This window comes from Poromitra crassiceps (assembly GCF_964638095.1).
Source record: "Poromitra crassiceps genome assembly, chromosome: 2".
Classification (NCBI taxonomy): domain Eukaryota; kingdom Metazoa; phylum Chordata; class Actinopteri; order Beryciformes; family Melamphaidae; genus Poromitra; species Poromitra crassiceps.
In genome coordinates, this window is record NC_139624.1 from 62,759,161 (window position 1) to 62,782,342 (window position 23,182).

At 45.9% G+C, this 23,182-nt stretch overlaps 1 protein-coding gene across 1 annotated transcript in view; it reads right to left on the reverse strand.

The window, feature by feature from the left end:
* Positions 1–9,960: 9,960 nt before the first annotated feature.
* LOC310800100 (uncharacterized protein) overlaps positions 9,961–23,182 on the reverse strand; it is a gene marked incomplete at both ends in the record, with an annotated part of 199,221 nt that continues 185,999 nt past the window's right edge. Inside the window, 2 exons of the mRNA XM_083662677.1 lie at positions 9,961–10,023; positions 10,127–10,191. Of these exons, the coding sequence (XP_083518803.1) occupies positions 9,961–10,023; positions 10,127–10,191 (128 nt within the window). The remainder of the gene's footprint in view (positions 10,024–10,126; positions 10,192–23,182) is intronic.

Below are 23,182 nucleotides of genomic sequence, written 5' to 3' on the forward strand. Positions count from 1 at the left end.
GAGATAATGATGTTGTGGATTTTGCATTCAATTACATTACCAACCAATGACTGTGAAAAGAGTAAATAATCAATCCTGGAGTATGAATTGTGAGCATGAGAGTAAAAAGTGTATTCACGTGTGTCAGGATTAACAACACGCCAGATATCGGATAAAGCAAGTGAATTTGTCATTTCTTTAAGAGCATTTGATAATACTGCATCTGTTGGGAGAGGATGACCAGATCTATCAACTGAGGCGTCACTAACCAGGTTAAGGTCCCCGCCCAACAGAATGGGATGATCTGCAAATTCTGCCAGCTCCAAATTCAGTTTGGATAGAAAAATATTCTGTCCATTGTTAGGACCATACACGTTGACTAAAGTACATTTTTCATTTTGTAGGAAACCTGACACAATGATATATCTACCCTCTTTGTCAACTATTTGTTTTGAAAGTCTGAATGATATTCTCTTTGCTATCAAAATATTAACCCCTCTAGAAGCACGACTGCCCGGTGCTGAAAATACCTGACCCACCCATCTTTGTTTCAATTTAGCTGATTCTATTTCGTTTAAATGGGTTTCCTGGAGCATTGCCAGATCACATGATAGGGATTTCAAATGTGAAATAATTTTATATCTTTTTGTTTTATTTGAGATCCCTTTCACGTTCCAGCTAATCAAATTGATATTATTTAATGCCATTATTTTTTATTATAGACCTTTCCAGTTTCATCCTTGTAAATTCTGTACCAACATAAATGGGTTGACAAACAAAACAAAACAAAAACACATATACATACACACGTAGCAATGCCATAGGGCAAAACACACATACAAAAAAAAAGAAGAGAAAGAAACTCTTTCCCTCTATCCATGACCCAAAGGGAGCAGGCGTTAAGCCATTCAAAGCATTTCACAGCCAGACCACAGCTCGTTGTCCACCTCTTTAAGCATCTATATAAAAAAAAGGGAGAAGAAAAAAAAGAAAAAATGATAGGCTACTCAGTTGACTGTTGATGCGTTTTCCTCATACCTCTATTTCTTCATCCAAAAATAGATGGAAGGTGAGTAGTCAGATCCCTGGATGCTTCTTCAGGAGATGTGTAAATATGTTTCTGGCCATCCACTGTCACGATGAGTCTAGCAGGGAAAAGCAATCCGTAGCGAAGCCCCGCATCACGTAGCTTCTTTTTTATATCTCCATACTCGGCGCGTTTGTGTTGGATCTCAGGCGGGAGGTCTTGAAACACATGGAAGGTTTGGCCTTTCCATGCCAGTTTCTTCTTCTTTAATGCAGCCCTCAAAATGAGTTGTCGGTCGCTCCATCTCAGCATCCGAACAATGTACGGCCTCGGTGGCTCTGACGGGTCCGGGCGGTGGCGAAAGGACCTGTGATGCCGTTCTACCTTAGCCTGACTCCACCAGACGGGGGCGGCATTGTTCCACAAATTCACAATCCACCTCAGTCTGGCCCTGGCCTCAGAGATGCATTCAAACCGGCCGCCACACAGGCGCACCAATCAGCGTGAGCTAGGGGCGGGCTTTAGGCGAGACCGGGTGTGACGCCACCGAGAGGCGCCTCTGCGTTTGTAGTTCTTTCACTATTCAACATGGCGGCGGCTACCGAGGCTAGCTCCAGTGTGCTAGTCAAACATTCTATTCAAAACAATAAGCTAACATAAACGTTAAACACTTGATCTTACAGTGAGTACGAAACCGTAACTGTATTGCTGTAATGTTATCAACTATGAACGTTAGTAAACAAGACATTGTTGTAGAATTTGGGGAGATAGCCTTCAGACCGCTAGGCTGGGATAACTTATTAGCTGTAAGGCTGTAATGGCTAACGGCTAGCCATTCACGCAAGTCACAAACACAAAGCCCTTCTCACTCTCACCACAGCCCAGTAAACATGCAATCTGTTAAACCATCATTTTTGTTCCAAATCGAAATAAATCATAACGTTAATCAAAATGCCACTGAATTATTAGCTAATCAACACAGAACTGCAAAGATCAGTGTGATGTATTGTCCCTTTACTGCTAGCTGAAGTGTATTCTGCTATGATTGGAATGTTGGCTGCTGTTTAATAAACCACGTTAACTCACGTTGGTGTCCGAGTGACATATTATGTTATACAGGCGAGATTAAAGATCTCAGGATACAATACAACAATCAGTTTATCTGATATTTTCCCCCGCTTGCATAAATTATACTGTGAAGTGTGAATATAGCTCTAGCATATAGTAGTCCTATATGTCTGATATTTTGGAGCTGTTATTCGAGAAATTGGTTTATCGATAGAACATACCGGTAGCTTAAGATTTTGCACTTGTACTTTAGATAGGGGGTAAACAAACGTCATGGGAGCCAATACTAGGAATACGGTATATCAACAAGGAACCATTCTTAAAGTTAGAGATTATATCCAAATACATGCTGCATGGTGTAACCAGGGTGTTTTTCCTCTTCTCTGTTGACGTCCTCTGGGCTCCAGGCAGCTCCCTTTCGCAGATTCATCTGACAACATCTTTATGCATTTACATCGTCTTATCATTTGACCCAATCGTGCCTCAAGACCAGCAGATTATGTAACAACAACACCACACACGGCCGTCATTTCTCCGTTTAGTTTATTATTACAAAAGTAAGCAAATAACATTCTCCAGTCATGCGTAAATATCTACCATTCCACTGACACATATGCTAAAATTCACCAGTTAAATAGTAGCGTTAAATCATTATATTGTATCAAAGCATTTGGTTGTTGCCATGATCATAAAGGCTAGAGAGCGTTGCGTCTCCATGACGTTAGCCGTCCAGGGTGCGTGCCACTCGGTGTCATATCGTGTCATCAGTTCCCTGAAGAAACGAACAACGATATGTGTTATGAATGAATCGCTGTTAACGTTAACATTAATCATCAATCATCAGACGTAGCACCCCAACCTCCAAATGTTGCTATCGTTAGCGTAACATCAGTTAATCCAATCAGTTACATTTAACGTGCAAAATGGCCTACCTGCACTTCATCCTCAGTCAGACATCTGCAGTAATTCTTCTTTCTTTTGGCAAATTGAATAGTCAATGGTTGCACCCAATATTCACCTTACAAAAACAGCAAAAAATCTGCGACCTCCATGCTAACTATTAGCAATTGTAGTCCTAGCTGATCAGGCGCTGCTACGTCATGAAGGGAAGTCGATCTGATTGGTTGGCGCTGGCAAGCCCAGACGGTGACAGACAGACGGTCCATCCAATCACCTGCCTAGTAGCTTGAAAAAAGTGACCGCCCTCTTCAGCAATGTAGCTTGGCCGAATCCAGATGGATGTTGTTTGTGAAACAGATATTTGAAGCAAACTCATCGATCTGGCAGCGTCAGGTTAGTTCTACCTCTGGTGCGGGGTCTGTTTCACTCCGGTCCAGGACATAGCGCAAAATCGCTGCCAGCTCGTTACCAGGGTCCTCGTTCTCCAGTAAGCCTTCCTTCAGGCCAACGATGAGCAGATTATTTCGTCTGCTGTGTGATTCCAAGTAGGAGACTTTAGCTTTTAAATTCTTTATCTCCTTTGTAACGTCTTGAATGGCCGCTTGCTGAGTTGCATGTTTGTCTTCCAGGGACCCAATACGTTTTTCGGTATTCCCCACTCTGTTCACCATGGCCCGCGTGTCCTTTTTAAGCTCTTTTATTGAGTTGTTCAAGTCGTCAAACCGACGTTCAAAAGAGTCTTTTATGCTGGCAACTTGTGTTAAAAGTTCTTGAGCCCAAGCAGGTGGTTGCTCGCCCCCCATACTTTGTTTGAAGGCGTGCCACGCAGCCTCTCGGTTTTTCGTAGATTGTCTTGTTTCTCGGGAGCGAACAAGTCTTGACATACAATCGCCTTGGTGTAAAAAAATAGGTATCCTCGATTAAATCTCACAGCATTGAACTATTCGAGGTATTTAATCGTTAAATTATCCGGCATGTGGACGCCAAACGACTCAGTCCGCCATACTCCCTTGTCACGTGATCCGGCGGTTCTCCGGCTTCCACACACTTCACCACACACTTGCGCACACACACATACCGTTTACAATGTAGCCTCAGCTCGGCGATCCCCCGAGGAAAGCGCCTATCACCTCATGCCGCAAGGCAATCGGCGTCTTGCAGCCTAGCTGACAGCACTAGAGTCAAATCAACCGCCCTGAGCTCGGCGCGTCCTTATAACGTCATGAGCGCGCCCGCGGTAACCTTGACAACCAGTCACACAGCCTTACATTCACCCCCCCACAAAATAGATCATTGCCCCAATGATCCAGGCCAAGTTACTCTATATTACTGTTGAGGTTATCAATCAGCATGGACAAAATATCTTTTAAAGTGCCCAACCAGAGACTGTTAACCTGGGCCACTACCTGAGCTCCCGCCCGTCGTCCTCGCCCTGGGACCACAGATCTTGGCAGGTGGAATGGGTTGGAGTGGATGCCGGCCGTGCTCCGGGCAGACCGCCGGGGCACCATTGGAGGGGGTTCCAGCTCCTCCTCGGACAGCCCACTTCCAGCCCCCTGCTGTGATTCGGCATCAGTGAGATCCAGTTCGACATGCACTGCTTGTGGATCCACTTCATCCAAATCACTGGCTGGCCCAAGCAGTGGTTCAGGGTCCGCTCCATCTGATCTTACTTCTGTAGAGCCTTTTTGCAGCAGCACCGCTGCCTCCTCTTCTGACTCCTCACTCTCCAAACTCCCGCCCTGCCCCCAGTCCATTTCGCCCACCCCCGAAGTCTGAGGTGCAGGCTGATCAGCACCACAGGGCCTGAGCTCCAGACGGTGTACATTACTGGGGCGCTGGGAACCGTCCACTGGAGCAATGGTGTAAACTGCCCCCTTGGGATTCGGACGAGATAGAACCTGATAGGGCACGGGCAGCCACAAATCCTGGATCTTATGCCGGCCCCTGAAGGTGCGATTCCGTTTATACACCAACTCGCCCTCATGCAAAGCACTTTGCTGGGAAGGGGGTCCCTGGCTTCGTCTCCGAGCCTCTGCATGCAGCGCCATTTGTCTCTGTGCGTGCGAGTGAGCTGCCTGTACCTCCCGCTGGTGTGCGCAAATCCAATCTTCTGCCGTCCCATTAAACCCTTCTTCCCCCACCCCAAACAGAATGTCCACTGGCAGATTGGGCGAACGGCCAAACATCAAAAAGTAGGGCGTATAGCCAGTGCTGGAATGCTCTGCTGTATTGTAGGCAAAAACCACACCTGGCAGATGGTCCACCCACCTCCTCTTTTTATCTGGGGGCAACGTCCTCAACAGATCATGGAGGGTCCGGTTAAACTGTTCGCACTGCCCATTTCCTTGGGGGTGGTATGGAGTGGTGCGGCTCCGATTCATCCCGTATACTTTGCACAGGTTCTGGATGATTTCGGCTTCAAAACACCTCCCCTGGTCGGAGTGAATTCTTTGAGGCACTCCATACTCCACTCCTTCACCAGTGCCTTTGCCACCGTCACAGCCTTCTGATCTCGGGTTGGGACTGCCACCGTGAACTTTGAAAAGACATCTGTGAACAGCAGTATGTTTTCACGGCCATCGCTGGACGGTTCCAATACCGTAAAGTCCATAGCCAGTACCTCCAGTGGTCGGGACGCCAACAAACTCCCCCATTCCGTCACCACCTTCGGCAGTGGGGCTTTGGCCACAATGCACCGCTTGCACCACCGACAATACTCCTCAATTTCGGAGTGCATCCCTGGCCAATAGCATCTGGCCCGCACCAGCTGAAATGTCTTTTCTACTCCCTGGTGTCCATGACCATCATGCATGTGTGCCAGGGCCTCCGCACGCAAACTGCAGGGCAGGAGCAACTGCTTCAGGCGCCCCCGTCTTGAGTCCTGGAGCTCCCGATACAGCACCCCTGCCTCCTCCCTGATGTAATCCCACTGCCGAAGGAGTTCCACCGTCTCCCTGGCCTCCTGTGCCCGTTCTGCTTGAGTGGGTCTCTGTCCCTTCTCCCAATACTTCCGGAAGGCTGCGATGACAGCATCAGCTTGCTGCTGCGAAACCAGGAAGTTGCCAGAATACACCGGGAAGCTTGACGAGACCCCCATGGCATTAACGGAAGCAGCGTGGTTGCCCCCCACCCCAGCAGACAGAGTGGTTCTGACTTGCTCAACCGTCTGCCATAGCCCCGGACCCTCAGCCTGCCCATACTGCCTTGACAGTCCATCGGCATTGGCATTCTGCTTCCCAGGCCGGTACCGCAACTCAAAGTCAAACTGGGCTAGCTCCGATACCCATCTCTGCTCCACTGCTCCCAATTTAGCCGTTGCCAGGTGACTCAGTGGATTATTGTCTGTGAAGGCTATGAATTTGCGCCCCAGTAGGTAGTCGCGAAACTTGTCCGTAACAGCCCACTTTAAGGACAACAGCTCCAATTTCATGGCACTGTAATTGTTCATGTTCCTCTCGGAACGCCGCAGCCCACGACTTGCATAGGCCACTGGCCTCCGGCCCCCCTCCCCGTCCTGCGACAGCACCGCCCCCAGCCCCTGATGGCTAGCGTCGATCTCCAGGAAAAACGGCTTGGTGAAATCTGCGTACGCCAACACAGGGGCTGAGGTGAGCCGCATCTTCAGCGTCTGGAAAGCATTGTCACACTCTGGGCTCCACAGCTGGCAAAAAGGGATCCCCCCGGACCGTGAGCCACGGCCCTTGTGGGGACCCAGAGCTGAAAGGGCATGAAGAGGTGCCGCAATACGGGAGAAGTTCTCCACAAACCTCCTATAGTAGCCCCCGAAGCCCAGGAACGAGGAGAGAGCTGCAAAGCTTTCGGGACGCCTCCACTCCGCCACCGCACGCACCTTCTCCGGGTCGGTCGCCACCCCCTCCGGAGAGATGACATGACCCAGGTACGACACCTCACGCTGGAATAGCGCGCACTTACTCCACTTCACTTTTAAGCCATGCTGACGGAACCGTGACAGCACCATTCGCAGGCGGGCAAGATGCTGGTCAAACGATGTGGAGAACACCACCACGTCATCCAGGTACAGGAGCAGTGACTGGAAGTGCTCGTCCCCAAAGATTCGCTTCATGAGGCGCTGAAAGGTCCCCGGCACGTTGCACAGGCCGAAAGGCATGCGATCGAACTCGAACAAGCCGAACGGAGTGCAGAACGCTGTCTTCTGGCGGTCCCACTCTACTACCCCCACCTGGTTGTAACCACTGGCCAGGTCGAGCGTGGAAAACCACTGAGCACCCCCCAACGCATCCAGCGACTCCTCGATTCGCGGCAGGGGGTATGCATCCTTCCGGGTCCTCGCGTTGAGCTGCCGATAGTCCACACACATCCTCAGCGCCCCATCCTTCTTGCGCACGATCACCAACGGCGAGGAGTACGGGCTGGAGCTCTCCCTAATAACCCCCTGCTGCAGCAGCTGCATTATGTGGGCTTTAACCTCCTCATACTGACTTGGAGGAAGCCTCCGATAACGCTGCTTCACTGGGGTGTTATCCAACAGGGGGATATCATGCTGAATAGTCTCAGTGCAGCCCAAATCATGATCATTTCTGGCGAATACATCTGCATTTTCATCCAGCAGCTCCCTTACTTGGGCTGACTGCTGCTCATTCAAAAGAGGGGAACTAAAGTTGAATGGAAACTTGGGCACCCCTACTAATGGCTCTCTCACTGTGGCCTCCTGCATATTAACAGAAACCTCCAGTACCTGTGGCTCCACCTCCTGGAAGGCCACTGAATTAACGCCCCCGGCCACCACATCCGCCACAGTTATGCGTGCCAGACGAGTGCGTGGATCTAAGCACACATCTGTATGGCCAACATTAATGACAGGGACCATTAACTCTCCTCCCTGCATCCACACATATGATGTGGACACCACCAGGTTACCAGGCAGCAACCCCTCATCCACCCCCAAAGCCTCCACTACCACAGCCTGACCTGTGGGGTTGTTATTATGAAACCCTGAGGCTAAAATAAGGCACATAGACCCAGCAGGCACCACCACAGGCGATGAGGCAAACACTTTAACAAAACCCTCAATAGTGGCTGAGGGAGGTGGACTACTGGAAAAACCCACAGGACATGATGAACAATCCTTGCATTTCTTTATTATATTCATCCCCATTATACCAGGCACCATTTTCCTCTTTTCCTGTGTTACTTCATCAAGGGAGTCTTTCACAATTAGCAGCCCACACTGAGGGTATACCACCCCGGCTATCTGTACGTCCAGCCGCAAGTACCCAACATAAGGTAACGGTGTCCCATTAGCCCCTTTCAGACTGAGCCACCCACATTCTTTCAAAGCATCATCCCCCATGTTTGAAAAATGTTGCTGAAAAAAACTCTCCATCAACACTGACACATTAGACCCCGTATCCCACAGACAGGCCACCGGGACCCCCCCCCCCCCACCACAGCTTGTACTACTGGAACAGGTCCCACCAGCGCTTCCACTACCTCCTCCTGGCCACCAGATGTCCCCCCTGAGCCTGCTTGCCCCCCATCCGTAGCTTGGCTCCCCACTACGAAGGGATAAAGTTTCCCTGCTGCCCATGTGCACTTTCCCCTAAAGCTGCATCCATACCACCGGCCCCCCTACCGCTGGCCCCACCTGCTCGCCCTGGTGCCCGCCCACACATCCTCGCTATGTGCCCTATGCCTTGGCATCGGAAATAAATAGGCCTACCCTCCGGGTCATATCTGGGCTCCTGCCTTAGGGCCCGGGACCGCCCGCCCACCTGAACCTGGATGTGTGCCACCTCTTTAGCTAGAGCCTCCATTTTATCATTCTGTCTCCTCATAGCCTCCCTCAGTTCCAATAATATAGGATCGGGCCGAGCGGAAGCATCCACAGCAGAACACTCCGCGGCCGCTTCACAGGCATATGCAGTTGAAGTTCTCCCCCTCACATCATCGTCCGCCAACAGTATAGCCTCCCCACACAATTTCTTTAGCTCAATACCCGAATCCTGCCTCAACAGTTTCTTTAGCTCTCTCCGCAGTGTAACATCCTTCATTGACTCCTCCCCACATAGCCTATCACCCCCCTTACAGCGGCCCACTTCCGCAGCCAGGGACAGTAACGCATGAGAATATTCCCTTAACCCCTCCCCATCCCTCTGCTTCCTGTCAAAAAAACGTTTTTGAGCCTTCACCAAAGAAGACGGGGTGCCATAAGCCTCCTCAAGTACTTTCAACATCACTTCAGGGTTTCTCCTCACTTCAACGGCTGAATGTTTTATCTCCTGTTGAGCCTCCCCTTCTAAATGATCATAAATATAGGCAGCCTTTTCTTTACCCACATACCTATGAAAACAAACTGAATTCTCAAGCTCGTCAACCCAGTCATAAAAAGTTAATGAACCCGCAGCCTGACCAGAAAACATGGCAGCTTTTCTCTCCTTAGGTAAATAAATAATCTCCACAGAAGGTTGAGAACGTACAGAGGGGGTGGAGGGTGGTGCAGCAGAACTATCATCAGCCAGTAAACCTGATTCACTCGCTTCACCTGGCTTTTTTGTTTCGTGCAGTTGCGCAGTTAAATGTTCGTTCTGTGAGCGCAAATCGTCCATGCCTTTTCCTGCACCAACCTCTCCTTTAATCCCCGAAGCTCCATCTCCAGCTCTTCCTTCGTAGGCATTGTGTGTAGCGTTAGGACCAATTGAAGCCGCCGAGTGTCCCACGCTGATCTGGCCGATGTGATGTCTTCACCTGTGTCACTGTCTCTGACCCACACCCGCCACTACTTCACTCACTCGCCAAAAAAGAAACTGCTCACAGCGCCAAATGTAATGTGGTCGCAGGTCTAATCCCCCTCCACTAAATGATGTCCGAAACAGATTCCTCAATAGGCAGTTTTATTCATATTATCATTTTAACGCATATCTGCGCCTTCTCTTTGTATGGCGAGTCAGTTTACAAAATACATCTCAAAGCAATTCAGTTTACAAATACATTCTTAAAGCAATTCAATAGTGGCGAGTAAAAACAGTGACACAGGCCTGGCTTCCAACACTCCTGTCCAACTTCTCCTTTAAAACACCAACAAGAACAGTACAATCAATAAACCACCCGATACATAAGAAATATACAAGAATGACATACACCGAATACAAACACTCTAAAAACACATACCGGCATTGGCGCTCGCTTGGCTTTACACAGGCCCACCCGCCGAGCCTCACAGCAGCCCCGGACACCTTTACAATACAAAATGTAGCGTTAGCACACAATCCGGCTTCCACACACTTCACCACACAATTGCGCACACACACATACCGTTTACAATGTAGCCTCAGCTCGGCGATCCCCCGAGGAAAGCGCCTATCACCTCATGCCGCAAGGCAATCGGCGTCTTGCAGCCTAGCTGACAGCACTAGAGTCAAATCAACCGCCCTGAGCTCGGCGCGTCCTTATGTCATGAGCGCGCCCGCGGTAACCTTGACAACCAGTCACACAGCCTTACAGTAACTTATTACTTTCAAATGAACTAGTAATAGGACGAATCAGCATGACGTCACTGCCACCCTAGTCTGGGCACCTTCCACCCCGCTTTTTGTCATGGGGGCGTAAACCCCGGACCCAGAATTAACACTGGATGGCAATGCGCCTAACAACGTCTTTGTTGCCGTTAGCTTGACGCGGTGATGTTACCTAAACTAGAGTCTGATCAAAACAAAGCTAGCGTTACATAAAACAAAACGTTTATGCAATATGGCATCTCCGCCACCACCGCCTGACACACCGGTCAAAACGGTGAAAGAGGATTCTGATACTTGGGTCAAATTGTCAAGTTAACGTGAAAGTTGACGAGCTAGAAACGCTGCCATCCGGTCTAGGGCGGGCTCTAGGCGGGAACCAGTAGGGTGACAAAATCAATTGTGGGCGGGAGCCAGGCTCTTTCTCGCCGAGAAGAGCCTGGTGACGCGAGGTTACTGCCACCCAGAAATGCGGAGATACATCTAATAGACCAAATCAGCGGGATGTTTACATTTACTTCCGGGTACCCCTGGGTCCACACATTATAATGGCGGTGAACGGCACAAACTGACGTGTTGAAGACAAAAACAGACAAAGAAGACAAAAATGGTTCGTCCGTGTTGTGTTGTTGTTTAATATCATTCATAACAACACTTTCACTAACGTTAGTGGAGACCAGACTAGCTAATTTACCTGTTGGACCAGACCAGAGTAGACTTGACGCTAAATTAAATTAACGTGGCGTCAGTAGCTCTGTTTGTAACGTTAACGTAACCTCGCGTCACCAGGCTCTTCTACGTTAACGAGTCTGCAAAACAGCGAGTTTGACAGACAAACAAACGTTATTAGCTAGCTAACACTACATAAAACAAACACAGAAGAAAGGCTAGATACGTCGGACAAGCATGTTTACCAACCGTTTAACCATTTAAATTGAAAGTAGTCGGCCGAAAACAACGAGAGGGTTTGATAGCATTTATTTGACAACACGCACATTTAAACCTGCCGCCTTCCCCGAGTGGTACCCGGAAGTAAATTTGTTTACATGGTGACGTCACGGTGATTTGGTCTATTGCAGCGCCGCACGGCCATCTGGCTACGCCCCTTGACACGGTCTGGCTACGCCTCTTGACACGGTCTGGCTACGCCTCTTGACACGGTCTGGAAGTTACGCAAATACGCATGCGCTAAACTGAAGACAAACCAAGAACCATTGGAAATAACAACAACGCAGATCACATCTACGGTAAAATACCGTATGTATAAAATACTTATTTTTCTCTTGCAGTCTATTTTGAAATGCCACCAAATATATATAAACATTAAGTCACGTCTGCTTGTCGGTGGCTAATGTTAATTCTACTAACGGTGTTGTTTGTGTCATTCAGTGACTTAGCATTAGCTAGTAGCTACGTTAGCTAAGCACTAACGTGAGTTAAGGGTTAGGGATGTTGTTTGGTGTAATGCAATGCAATTGTTATAGTAATCTCAATGAAATCTTCCGTGGACCTTCCACATAACCTTCCCCATATTTTCTGTAGCTGTTGAGGTAAATTCAGTATAAAGAGGTATGTGTAATATGTAGTAATACATTATATTATGAATCCTGTATCGTAGCGTATGTGTATACACACATCCTTTATTTAAGTAGTTGTCACATTAAGATGAAATCCATGTTTACAAGTGAGTCCTAGCTAAGACGGTCAGATAGCAGCATCAAAACACATGACATCAAGTCACAACACTGTATATTTTAGAAATACTTTATTAGATGATCACTTTTAGATGACTACATTATGTTAACCATCTACAGACTATCAGTAGACCATCAGTAACTAACAACAGATGTAAGATTCTGGATGCCGTTCTGTTGACAGTCACTGCCTTAGCTTTTTACTGTGCAACACTTTAAAATTAATCTTGTTATTGTTTGAAAGGCATGGTCAGAGGTTTGCCTTCTGGACTGATGAGGCCAGATGTTTGCTCCAAGGAACACTTCTGCCAGTCTACAGAGTTCCATGACAGCAAGGCATCACAGACAATGTCCCAGACCACCTGCAGGTTGAAATTGACCGCACTGCAGATGAGAAAACACTGGTGGACTTCATTCTGCAGTCACAGGGAGCTAAGCAGCATTTGGTGGTATGTTGAGAATCTTCTCACTTTTCTCATCATTACAGACTAACTCACAGAAAAGATTTGTTAGGAATATCATCAAAAGATGTATCATTTAGCAATGCGGCTCATTTATGTATCTGTATCTTGCATGGATGGAATGCAATTGACATATGTCCATTCAATGACTCACAACTACCACACAATTAATAATCAAATTATAATAATCAATTAAAAATCAAATTCCTACTAAATAGGGCTGTCCCGAGTAGTCGACGTCATCGATTACATAAACGTGCATCGATTATGTAAAAAAATATAAATATTGCAAAATCCATGGTCGTCATTAGTAGTAGTTTTCAAACATGTGAAAGTGAAATGATTGATGATGGGGGAAAAAAATATTTGCAATCCGATCTCCCTCCCCCGATTCCGATCGAGTCGCAAATCACGTGATCGGCCCCGATTTCCGATCACGTGATCGGATCGGGACATCACTAACATCGAGTGATTTGTGATCTTGCGACGTAATCCAGCTTGCTTGCAAGGTAAATGTATGCCTAGATCTAGATTTAATAAGCACACCAAGACAATTTGCCCCACACGAATGAAAACATTTATTTGCCAGTGATTATCTTAACTGCATATTACTCCAGATTAACACGTTGAGTGCCAAGGACGAGATATCTCGGCTTACATAATCCAACCGTTGAGTGCCATAGACGAGATATCTCGGCTTACATCTTTTTCAGTGGTTTCCACTAGCTGGCGCCCTTGGGCAATATGTGAATGTGGATCCGACCTCTCCCGCTGCCCCGGAAGTACTCTAACAAAGATTTCTATATAAGGAAGGCGGGCTCCTTTGATCGGCGTGGGTTGAAGTAGGTTGGTAATAGATTGAGACAGACAGCATTACATAGCGATTTATACATAGAGAATTTCAGCAATTTAGCGTCAGATTTAGAGCGAGTTGGTTAGCGTAGTTGATTTAGTTTGTTAGTTGTTAGTACAGTAGTAGTGTTTAGTATAGTCTTTATAGTAGACTTAGTTTAGATACTTAGTTAGCGGGTAGTTACAGTTAGTGTTCATTGTAGTTAGCTTAGCACATTTAGCGTTAGCGTCAGTTCATTTTAGTATTTAGCCTTTATTCTAGTTCAGTTTATTCTAGTTCAGTTTGATCGAGTTGGTAGCCGGTAGATTAGCCTTATTTCAGTTCAGTTTGATCTAGTCGTAGCAGTAGTTGTTTTATTTCAGTTTAGTTGGGAGCGGGTGGCGTGTTTGTGCCATGCCGGCCAAACGCAAGCGGTCTTCGGCGGCTGCACGCAAGCGATCGGCCGATCAGAGATCACTGCTGGATTTCTTTTCCGTCCGAAACGAGCTTGTGCCGGAGACCGATTCCGAGGTCTCGGATGATGAACGGGGTGAGCCTCTGCATGTCGCGGCTGCGGCTGCAGGGCTCACGACTGAGTCCGAGTCGAGTGACCTCACGTCTTCTCCAGACGCGGAGGATTCTGAGGAGGAGTGGGCCCCGTCGAGGAGCGAAGCTCCAGAGAGCAGTGGTAAGACGATGTTTGAGATGACTTGTGTAACTTGTGGAAATGTAATTACTATGACTATACAAAAGCCAGCAGTCAGTCAATTCATTTTACTTTATTTCAGACTCTGAACAGTCTGAAGATGAGCCTGTAGCAGCCAGCTGTAGCGGTACTGGTGCTACAGCCTCTGGTGCCAGGAAAATGGGTAAGAGCACACTTCAGAATCAGGTTTATTTTCACATCACAGGTTCCAGCCAGCATTCAGTACCACACATATAAAAAACACTATTTTATGGTAATTATGTATTTCTATAATTTGCAGATTGTGGCAGTGGAGCTGGAAGTGGGAAACGGCCTGCAGGTCCAGGCTGGAGTGACGTTGACTGGGAGCCAACCCACATCCCCTTCACAGCAGAACCGGGTCCTCATAGTGGTGGTGCTGCTGCTAAACCAGTTGACTTCTTCCAGCTCTTCCTGGACGATGAGCTGCTCCAGGCCATTGTAGTCCAAACTAACTTGTATGCACACCAGTGCATCAGTCAGGTCAGTGAGGCTCTGCCACATTCAAGGCTTAGGAGGTGGAAGGACACTACAGTGGCAGAACTCAAGAGCTTCTTGGGACTATACTTCCTCACTGGGATCGTCCAGAAGCCTAAACTGGCCATGTACTGGTCCACAAATGAACTGACTGCTACCCCCCACTTCAACAAAACCATGTCTCGCAACCGCTTTCAACTGCTAACACGATTCCTCCATTTCAGTAACAATTTTGATGTTGATGGTGCAGACAAGTTGTTCAAGGTCCGGCCAGTTTTGAACGACCTGTTAGAAAAGTTCAGAGCCATGTTCACACCGAGTCAAAACATCAGTATTGATGAGGGGATGCTCCTGTGGCGTGGGCGGTTGGCCTTCAAAGTGTACAACCCACAGAAACCCATAAAGTATGGGATAAAGTCCTACATCCTCTGTGACTCCCAGACAGGTTACTGCTACAGCATGAAGCCGTACTGTGGTGAGCGGTCCACCCTAGGCGAGACGGTGGAGTTCCTCCTCGGGGACTTGGCAGGGCAGGGGTACCATTTATACATGGACAACTACTACAACTCTGTTGGAATGTGTGCACAGCTGCTGGAGTGTCAGACACATGTCTGTGGCACTCTGAGGAGGAACAGGGGCGAGCCACCTGCTACCATGGTCACCAACCACACCGTGAAGCTGGGGGAAACGGTCATGCGCCACAATGGTGGCACCATGGTTCTGGCCTGGCGAGATAAAAGAATCGTGAAAATGGTTTCCACTCTGCACGACGACACGATGGAGACGGTGCAGGTCAGGCAGAAAGGCAGCAGAGAGAGGGTCCCACACACAAAACCCAAGTGTGTTGTAGACTACAACAAGTACATGAATGGGGTCGACAGATTGGACCAGAACATCGCGTACTATCCGTTTGCCAGGAAGACATCCAGGTGGCCCTTCAAATTTGTCATGTACATGTTTCAGATCTCTTTTTATAACGCCTTTGTTCTGTACAAAGCTAAACACCCAGCTAAACGCCAGAGAAAGTGTGAAACATTGCTGGATTTCATCCTGAGTGTTGTCGGTGCATGGACCAGACCTGTGGTGGGGGGTGGCGGGGAGGAGGTGGGGGGTGGCGGGGAGGAGGTGGGGGCTGGCGGGGAGGAGGTGGGGGGTGGCGGGGAGGAGGTGGGGGCGGGGGGCAGTGACCAACCTGCAACCATGCCCCGGCGACCATACCTGGACCCTCAATGCAGGCTGGAGGTCAATCTAGCGGGCCATGTAATGGTCCTCATACCAGCCACACCCAAAAAAGATGCCCCAACGAGGAGGTGTAGCATTTGTGCAAAGAAAGATCTTAGAAGAGAGACACGCTACATGTGTGTCAAATGTAGGGTCTCATTACACAGGGGTAGCTGCTATGAGGAGTACCACTCAGACAAGAACCTTGCTCAGCGGCGCTGGCGCTGAGTAGGCATGGGTCGTAAAAAAAAACAACCTGCCAGGGATTGTTTTTGCTCTTTGTTTGATTGTTTGCTAGCTAGCAGGAATACATAAAAAGTACCTGCCGATTTTCATGTAACTTTGTGGATGGGTGTAACATGGGCCAAGGAAGTACCCATTACATTTTGGAGCAGTTCTGGATTCGGTGTACGAGCCCAAACCGGTTTGATCACTAACCGAAAAAACCTATAAAAAAAAAAAACCTATAAAAAAAAAAAAAGCTGAGTGACCTGTGGTCTGCTCTTGTTTTGTATTTATTTTGACATTTATTTATTTTATTATTGTATTATTCCTCCATTATTGAAAACAACTATTGTTCAGATGTCTGATGTCTCACTGATGCCAAAAATAAATGGTTAAAGTGACTGTTCTGCCTGTTTGATTGAATTTCACAAAACTGCATTTTTCTCAGCTTTCCTTCTCAGACGCTGAAACCATGCTGTATTCAACGGCTAATATCTACATAACTACTAACTCTACAAACTAACTCTTTTAGACAGAGAAAGCACACATTCTATTAGTTCTTTTTAGATGATTGGTGTTCACGAAGTCTTAACAGAAAAGAATCCTCGGCTCTTGTAAAATGAGCCAGAATCCTCAAAAAAAACCCTGGCACAACCTACCTACAGCATTGAAAAAACGGCTGGCACTCAATGTGTTAAACATGAATCTGTCGGCAATCTTTTTGAATTTGAGGTTCAGTATTTTTCTAAAAAAATAATCGTTAGATTAATCGAAAAAATAATCGTTTTATTAATTGATAAGAAAATAATCGTTTGGGACAGCCCTACTACTAAATATTTTTTTCTGTACCTTGGTTTTCCCATAGGGTGTACTCAGCGGAAAGGCCTCTAAGAGCTTTGATCAGAAGTCCGTTTCCACGGTGCCAGTCTACCTTCAGAGTGAGGAACAACTGGACAACCTTTGCGCCTATCTGAGAGTCCTACTCCGTAGAACAACACAGCTGAAGTACATGGATGAAATGCCGTTCATACTAGATTTTCTGCTTCCAGAGGTACGCCTAACCATTGTGCATGTTCTGCTCCTGCACTTTCAAAGCGTATGGACAGTTTTCATGGAATTGTGATGCTAGGCAACCGTTTTAACCTAGCTTATTTCCTGTCAGTTATTGTACCAGAATGAAAAGTGAAAAAAAGGTGGAGCTACTAGGAGTATTTTTATATAGCAATATTTAATGCGAAGTAATATATCTGTGTACAAGCAGTTACAAATCAGAATATATCTTCAAAGTTACTACGGGCAAACAAAACGCAACGCGTTTCAACCACGCAGGTCTTCCTCAGGCAATGTTAGCTGGGCGTCGGACACCGCACCTGTGTATATAAGGCAAATACGTGGCACAAATCAGTTGGGATGACGTATGGTGGGCAGTGCTATGACATCACAATATAGGATGGGCCTTGTTAAAGCAACGGAGGATAGCAACATCATACACAAGTAATAATAAATCTAACCTAGCCTATAACTTATAGCCTATAGCCTATAGACTGTTTCTTTCTGCTGTAACCATTATTGTTTATTTATTATTACTTGTATATGATGTTGCTATCCTCCGTTGCTTTAACAAGGCCCATCCTATACTGTGATGTCATAGCACTGCCCACCATACGCCATCCCAACTGACTTGTGCCACGTATTTGCCTTATATACACAGGTGCGGTGGCCGACGCCCAGCTAACATTGCCTGAGGAAGACCTGCGTGGTTGAAACGCGTTGCGTTTTGTTTGCCCGTAGTAACTTTGAAGATATATTCTGATTTGTAACTGCTTGTACACAGATATATTACTTCGCATTAAATATTGCTATATAAAAATACTGCTAGTAGCTCCACCTTTTTTTCACTTTGAATACTTTTGCCTTTTGAGCTGCTTTGGTCCACACTTTCTGTGATTTCCCAGTTATTGTACCAGCAAACACTGCAACAGGAAGTAAGCCAGGGGCAATTTAGAATGTTTATGTTGTCGAAATTGAAATAGTCAGTGGGCCCTATTCTCCCACAGGCCTTCGGCGCTAAAACGGGCCTTAAACGCAAAAAAACGTGCTTTGCGCCTGTTTCGGGAAGATATCAATATGGCTTTACGCTGCCAAATGCGCTTTAGGCCGAATGGGCGTGGCGCAGTCCCAGAATGGGCGAGAATGGGCGTGTCGGCGCTAAATACCGGCCTACTGATATCTTCCGACCTGGCGTACATTTAGCGCTTTGCGCTTTTGAAAACCAGACCTATTCAGTGCGCCAGTTGCGAGGAGCGCTCTTCTGCCTCTCCCCTGTCACCCTTCTCTGTCTCTCTCTGAAACTAGGCCTATTCAGTGCGCCAGTTGCGAGGAGCGCTCTTCTGCCTCTTCTCTGTCACCCTTCTCTCTCTCTCTCTGACTCCCTCGCTTAGACAGACACAACACACTTCCCATAGGAAAAAGTTGTAAGTTCCCAGCATGCATTGTGCTTCTCCATTTCGCTACTAAATAGCAACCAAATGAGCCGAAATAGATATAAAAGGTAGTTCTAAATTAATGTGTAATGGTACCACAGCCTGCAATTGTAGAACATTTCAATATTGGACCAAATAAAACATCGAAATGAAAACACCACCCTATGTGAAACATATATGTCCTCCTGGGCCTATATATACCCCTTGTCGATTTAACGTGATTTAGATAAGTGACAGCGGAACGCGCTTCTACTGGCATCTGCTATACTGTGATGTCCGCTCCAATAACTTGGCCCTATTTCACATTTAGTTTTACAATAAAAACACATTTATGCAATGACTTGACATAATGTAGGGTATATTTATGTGCATCATCCTTCCTGCAGCAGGCGAGAGAAAATGATATCTTTCTGGACAAACTTTCACCAATCTAATAGGCTATATTTTTCTAGCTGATGCATTTAGAACATTCTTTTCACTTTGATCTTGCTATAGTGTAGGGTATTTACATGCTTGCAGTATTTAAACTGCAGTTAGATTGGTTTGAGAAGCATAATAATATGGAATAATAGCCTATAATGGAGACAGACAGACTGGATGAAGGGAGGGGGGGGGGGCAGAGCGCTTGGCTTTCGTCAGGTTTTGCGGGACCACTGGAATTATAGCTAAAAAGGCAAGCGTGCGATTCGTTTATTGCACTTATCCAATGAGCATGACGGTGCATAATTTTACGCTTAAAAGGCGTGGTTATGATGCTTTAGGCTGCGTGTATCGCCAGCACGATGATATCAAGTGCGCTGGTCCACGGCCATTGATTTGCGCTGCGCCAGGCGCTCAGCCTAGAAACTACGCCGATGCAACGATAGGGGCCTATATATCCAGCATGCCAACCATGGCGCTACTTGTTGTGAACAGACCTGTGTACTAGCTTGCTTTTCTGTATTGGTATATTTTTAAATTAACCATTTAAATTAACTGTTTTCTTTTGGTAGGCCATCATATACGGCCTGGCTGAGCTGCGGAATGTGTCCTTGCTGGAGGCTGGGGAGGTTTTCCTTCGTGGTCAGGATATTCATCACAGGTAAGAGTAGAGAATGTATTTATTTTTCCTGTTTCTTTTACACAAATCGCAAAAAGTCTATCTACTATTTACTTGCTTGTATTAGTTAATAATACCTTAAAGGGATAGTTCACATTTTTAAGGTGTAGCCCTATTTGCTACTAAGCAATGACGATGTTGATTGGAAAGGCTCTTCCTCATAGTAGCTCTGGAAGGTTGGGCAAGAACCCATGCAAGGTCAATGAGGTCACGCTCCCGTATGTACAAGCTGAGGCTTTCTCAAATGTAATTCACAGTGCACACAAAGTAAATTTGAGTGAGCTTCAGTCAGCTTGTAGTACATACGGGAGTGTGACCCCATTGACCTATTCTTTTTTTGTCCAACTTTCCAGAGCTACTGAGGAACAGGATTGTTTATGCTGAGAAAGAATTCAATCAACATCATCATTCGGAAGTACAAAATAGGGCTTGACTTTGAGAAATGTGGACTATCCTTGTAGTTAAGAATAGTCAAGTTAATTAATATACCTTTTTTTGTGTTACCCACATTTCTCTTAGCCCAGCAGTGACTGTCTGTGATTATGTCCGTTTACTATTTCAGTGAAGTGGAGGAATTTGACAGAAAGATTGCCAAGGACTCGAAAGAAGGGAGACTATTCAATTGGTAGGTAGTTACATACTTCACATTCTGGCGGTTGAATATTGAAGGGTCAGGAGATGTCAAATGTCAATAGCATGTTACTTACAGTTCGTTTTCTTGCCTTTCTCTCTCTCTCCCCCTCTCTCAGGGGCATTGAGACCTTTACGGAGAGACGGAGGAATCTGCTCCTGCACAGGCCTGGCTCTGACGGACAACCACCAATGACTGCAGTCCAGGGCCGTGCAGAGACATGCAGTACCACAATAGTGTAACGCAGTGGTTCTCAACTGGTCTAGGCTCACGACCCACATTTTTCATAGTCATTAAGTCGTGACCCAAATGTCAGATTCCTCAATGCCTATATGGTTTTTTAACAAGTTTAAAGATGGGGAGGAGGGTGGGGTGATTAATTTGTTTGTCATTATGAAGAAAATCTGTTCAAATAGATATGTGCCTCTAAGAACGGCCTGAGGGTGGAGCTGTGGCCTTGTGTCAAGAATGAAGGTAATATTGTAAAACTGTTTGAAACCTATTGGCTACATTTGAAATGACAGGAATTACATTTTCGACACACACAAAAAATGTGTAAAGAATAGGGGTGTCACGATACACTCAGTTCACGATACGATACGTATCACGATACTGGGTTCACGATAACGATACGATACGATACGATTTTAACAATATTTTTTTAAACTTGAATAATGACAATATATGACTGGAAAAGTAGTATTTTATTTGAAATGCACAAATACAAAACATGCTGTTGTGGGAAATTGTTATTACAATAACAACTAGAAAAAACATGAGATTGGAGATAAGGCTTATCTTGAAATAGAATGAGTTACACCGTCACTTAGATTTACTTTGAACTAAAAGGTTTCTCAGCAGTATAAATTCTCATTATGCATCTTCAGTTTTTCTTCAAACTCAAACAACAAGACTTGCATCTTCAGTTTTTCCTGTCAAGTAAACAGTTTTGCCAGAAACTCAATTGAATGGTTTCTCTCCTGTATAACTTCTCATGTGTCTCTTCAGAGACTTGTTCAACTGAACTACTTTCCACACATTGAACTTCAACAAACAAAGACGTTTCTTAGTCTATTTTTTGAAAAAGGGAAAAAAAAAAAAAAATCTTTTTTTTTCTTTTTTCTTTTTTTGCGATATGAGATTTCATCTCAACGATACATATCGTGACGTTTTACTATCGCGAAATTTCGTGGGACGATATATTGTGACACCCCTAGTAAAGAATATACTGATAATATTTTGATTTGTTTAACAGGAACAGGAACCAACTAGAATTGTATTTTGTTTGCATAAGCTGCATAATTTTACGGTCTTAAATACAAAAGTTCAAAAAGCTCTATAGCCTTAAATAGCCTATTGCTTCTGCATTGTTGTGTTAAGAGTTTGTACTAAATTGTGACCCATGTTGAACCTGTCTGCTGACTTGAGTTCTGCTGTAAAAAAATAAATATCAGTTATCTGTCGTTGCAAATGATGATAATGTGTTTGCTGTCATTGTCAACCACTATTAGGCCTATCTGTCTTAGTTAGTGCAGACTAGGGAGGATGCTGTCCATGGTGCTGACCAGGTTACGGTTTGTGTTATGAGAGCTGGTACATGTGGGGAACCTGACAACAATGTAAATCCCTCTCTTTGTGTGTGTGTGTGTGTGTGTGTGTGTGTGTGTGTAAAATGCATCGGCAGTTGAGGGCTCTTGGTTGCTGTGTATTCAGCTCCAATCCTCGACTACAGTGATTAAACTTTCAGAATAAACGACGCCAGTTTTGCTGGGTCAACTACATCTCTGCTCTTCTTTGCCATCCCTACATTACATAGGCCAGAGGGTTCAGTCAGAAGAGCCAAGGGCTTGTCTCCCCCCTCATATTCAATATCTTTTTGCTGGGGACCCCTTTGAGAACCACTGGGCTACACGGTAAGCAAGGAGGGGGGGGGGGGGGGGGACGACGACGACGACTGACAACTGTTTCAGTGGTGTAGCCAAAAATAGAGCTGTCATGACTCAACAATGGCTTTAACATTTCCTGAATAGTATGATAGAGAAGGAAAGTTAAAATGTAAATCAAGACAAGTCTAGTGTTGAACAGTTTTTTTATCCATTTTATTTCATGTTTAATAATCACATCACTAATTAACAAGTAATCACAATAAACACTTCTTTCAAACCAAAAAATAAAATTCTAAATTAATGAAAAAAAAGAGAAGAAAAAACATAAAAAAACAAGGAAATTCTGCAAATGACATAGTAAGTCTACCTAACACAACCCATCGTTATTTTTCCTGCATGCTCTGTAGGTGCAGTATAGGTGTTATTAACTAGTAGCATGCTTGCATGTCAGGTACTGTATGTGTGCACTAGCGGTAGATGCAGCTCTACGACGCTCCTGGATAGAGGAGCCTTTAGCTACAGTTAGTCTTCTTAACCTTATAGAAGGATGTGTTAGGGTCCGGATGTGTGACTCTCCAGGGCGGCCGTGTGTGAGTGTATTGCTGTGATGTTGTGTATGAGTGCCATAATGACCAATATGTATTGATATGCTGGGCAAAACTAGTCCCATATTACAGGAATATACATTGACCTCTACCCCCACACCCATCTTTAACAAGAAATCCCCTGGTCCACTGTGTAACATACAGTGCGATGTGATTCAGACGCATCAGCTTCAGTCTCACCCTGCCTTGCTCTGTTTCCATATCCACCTACAGAGGTCACTGTATCCTGCAATGTTAATATCAAGAAACGTTTGCCAGCTAATCAGAACATTATCTTCAACTCTTAAGACTGGGGTTGCGGGTTTTAAAGGCTTGAGTGAGTGTTGTTACTCGGGGCAGATGCACACCGCAAGTTTTGTTGAAAATGTCTTGAA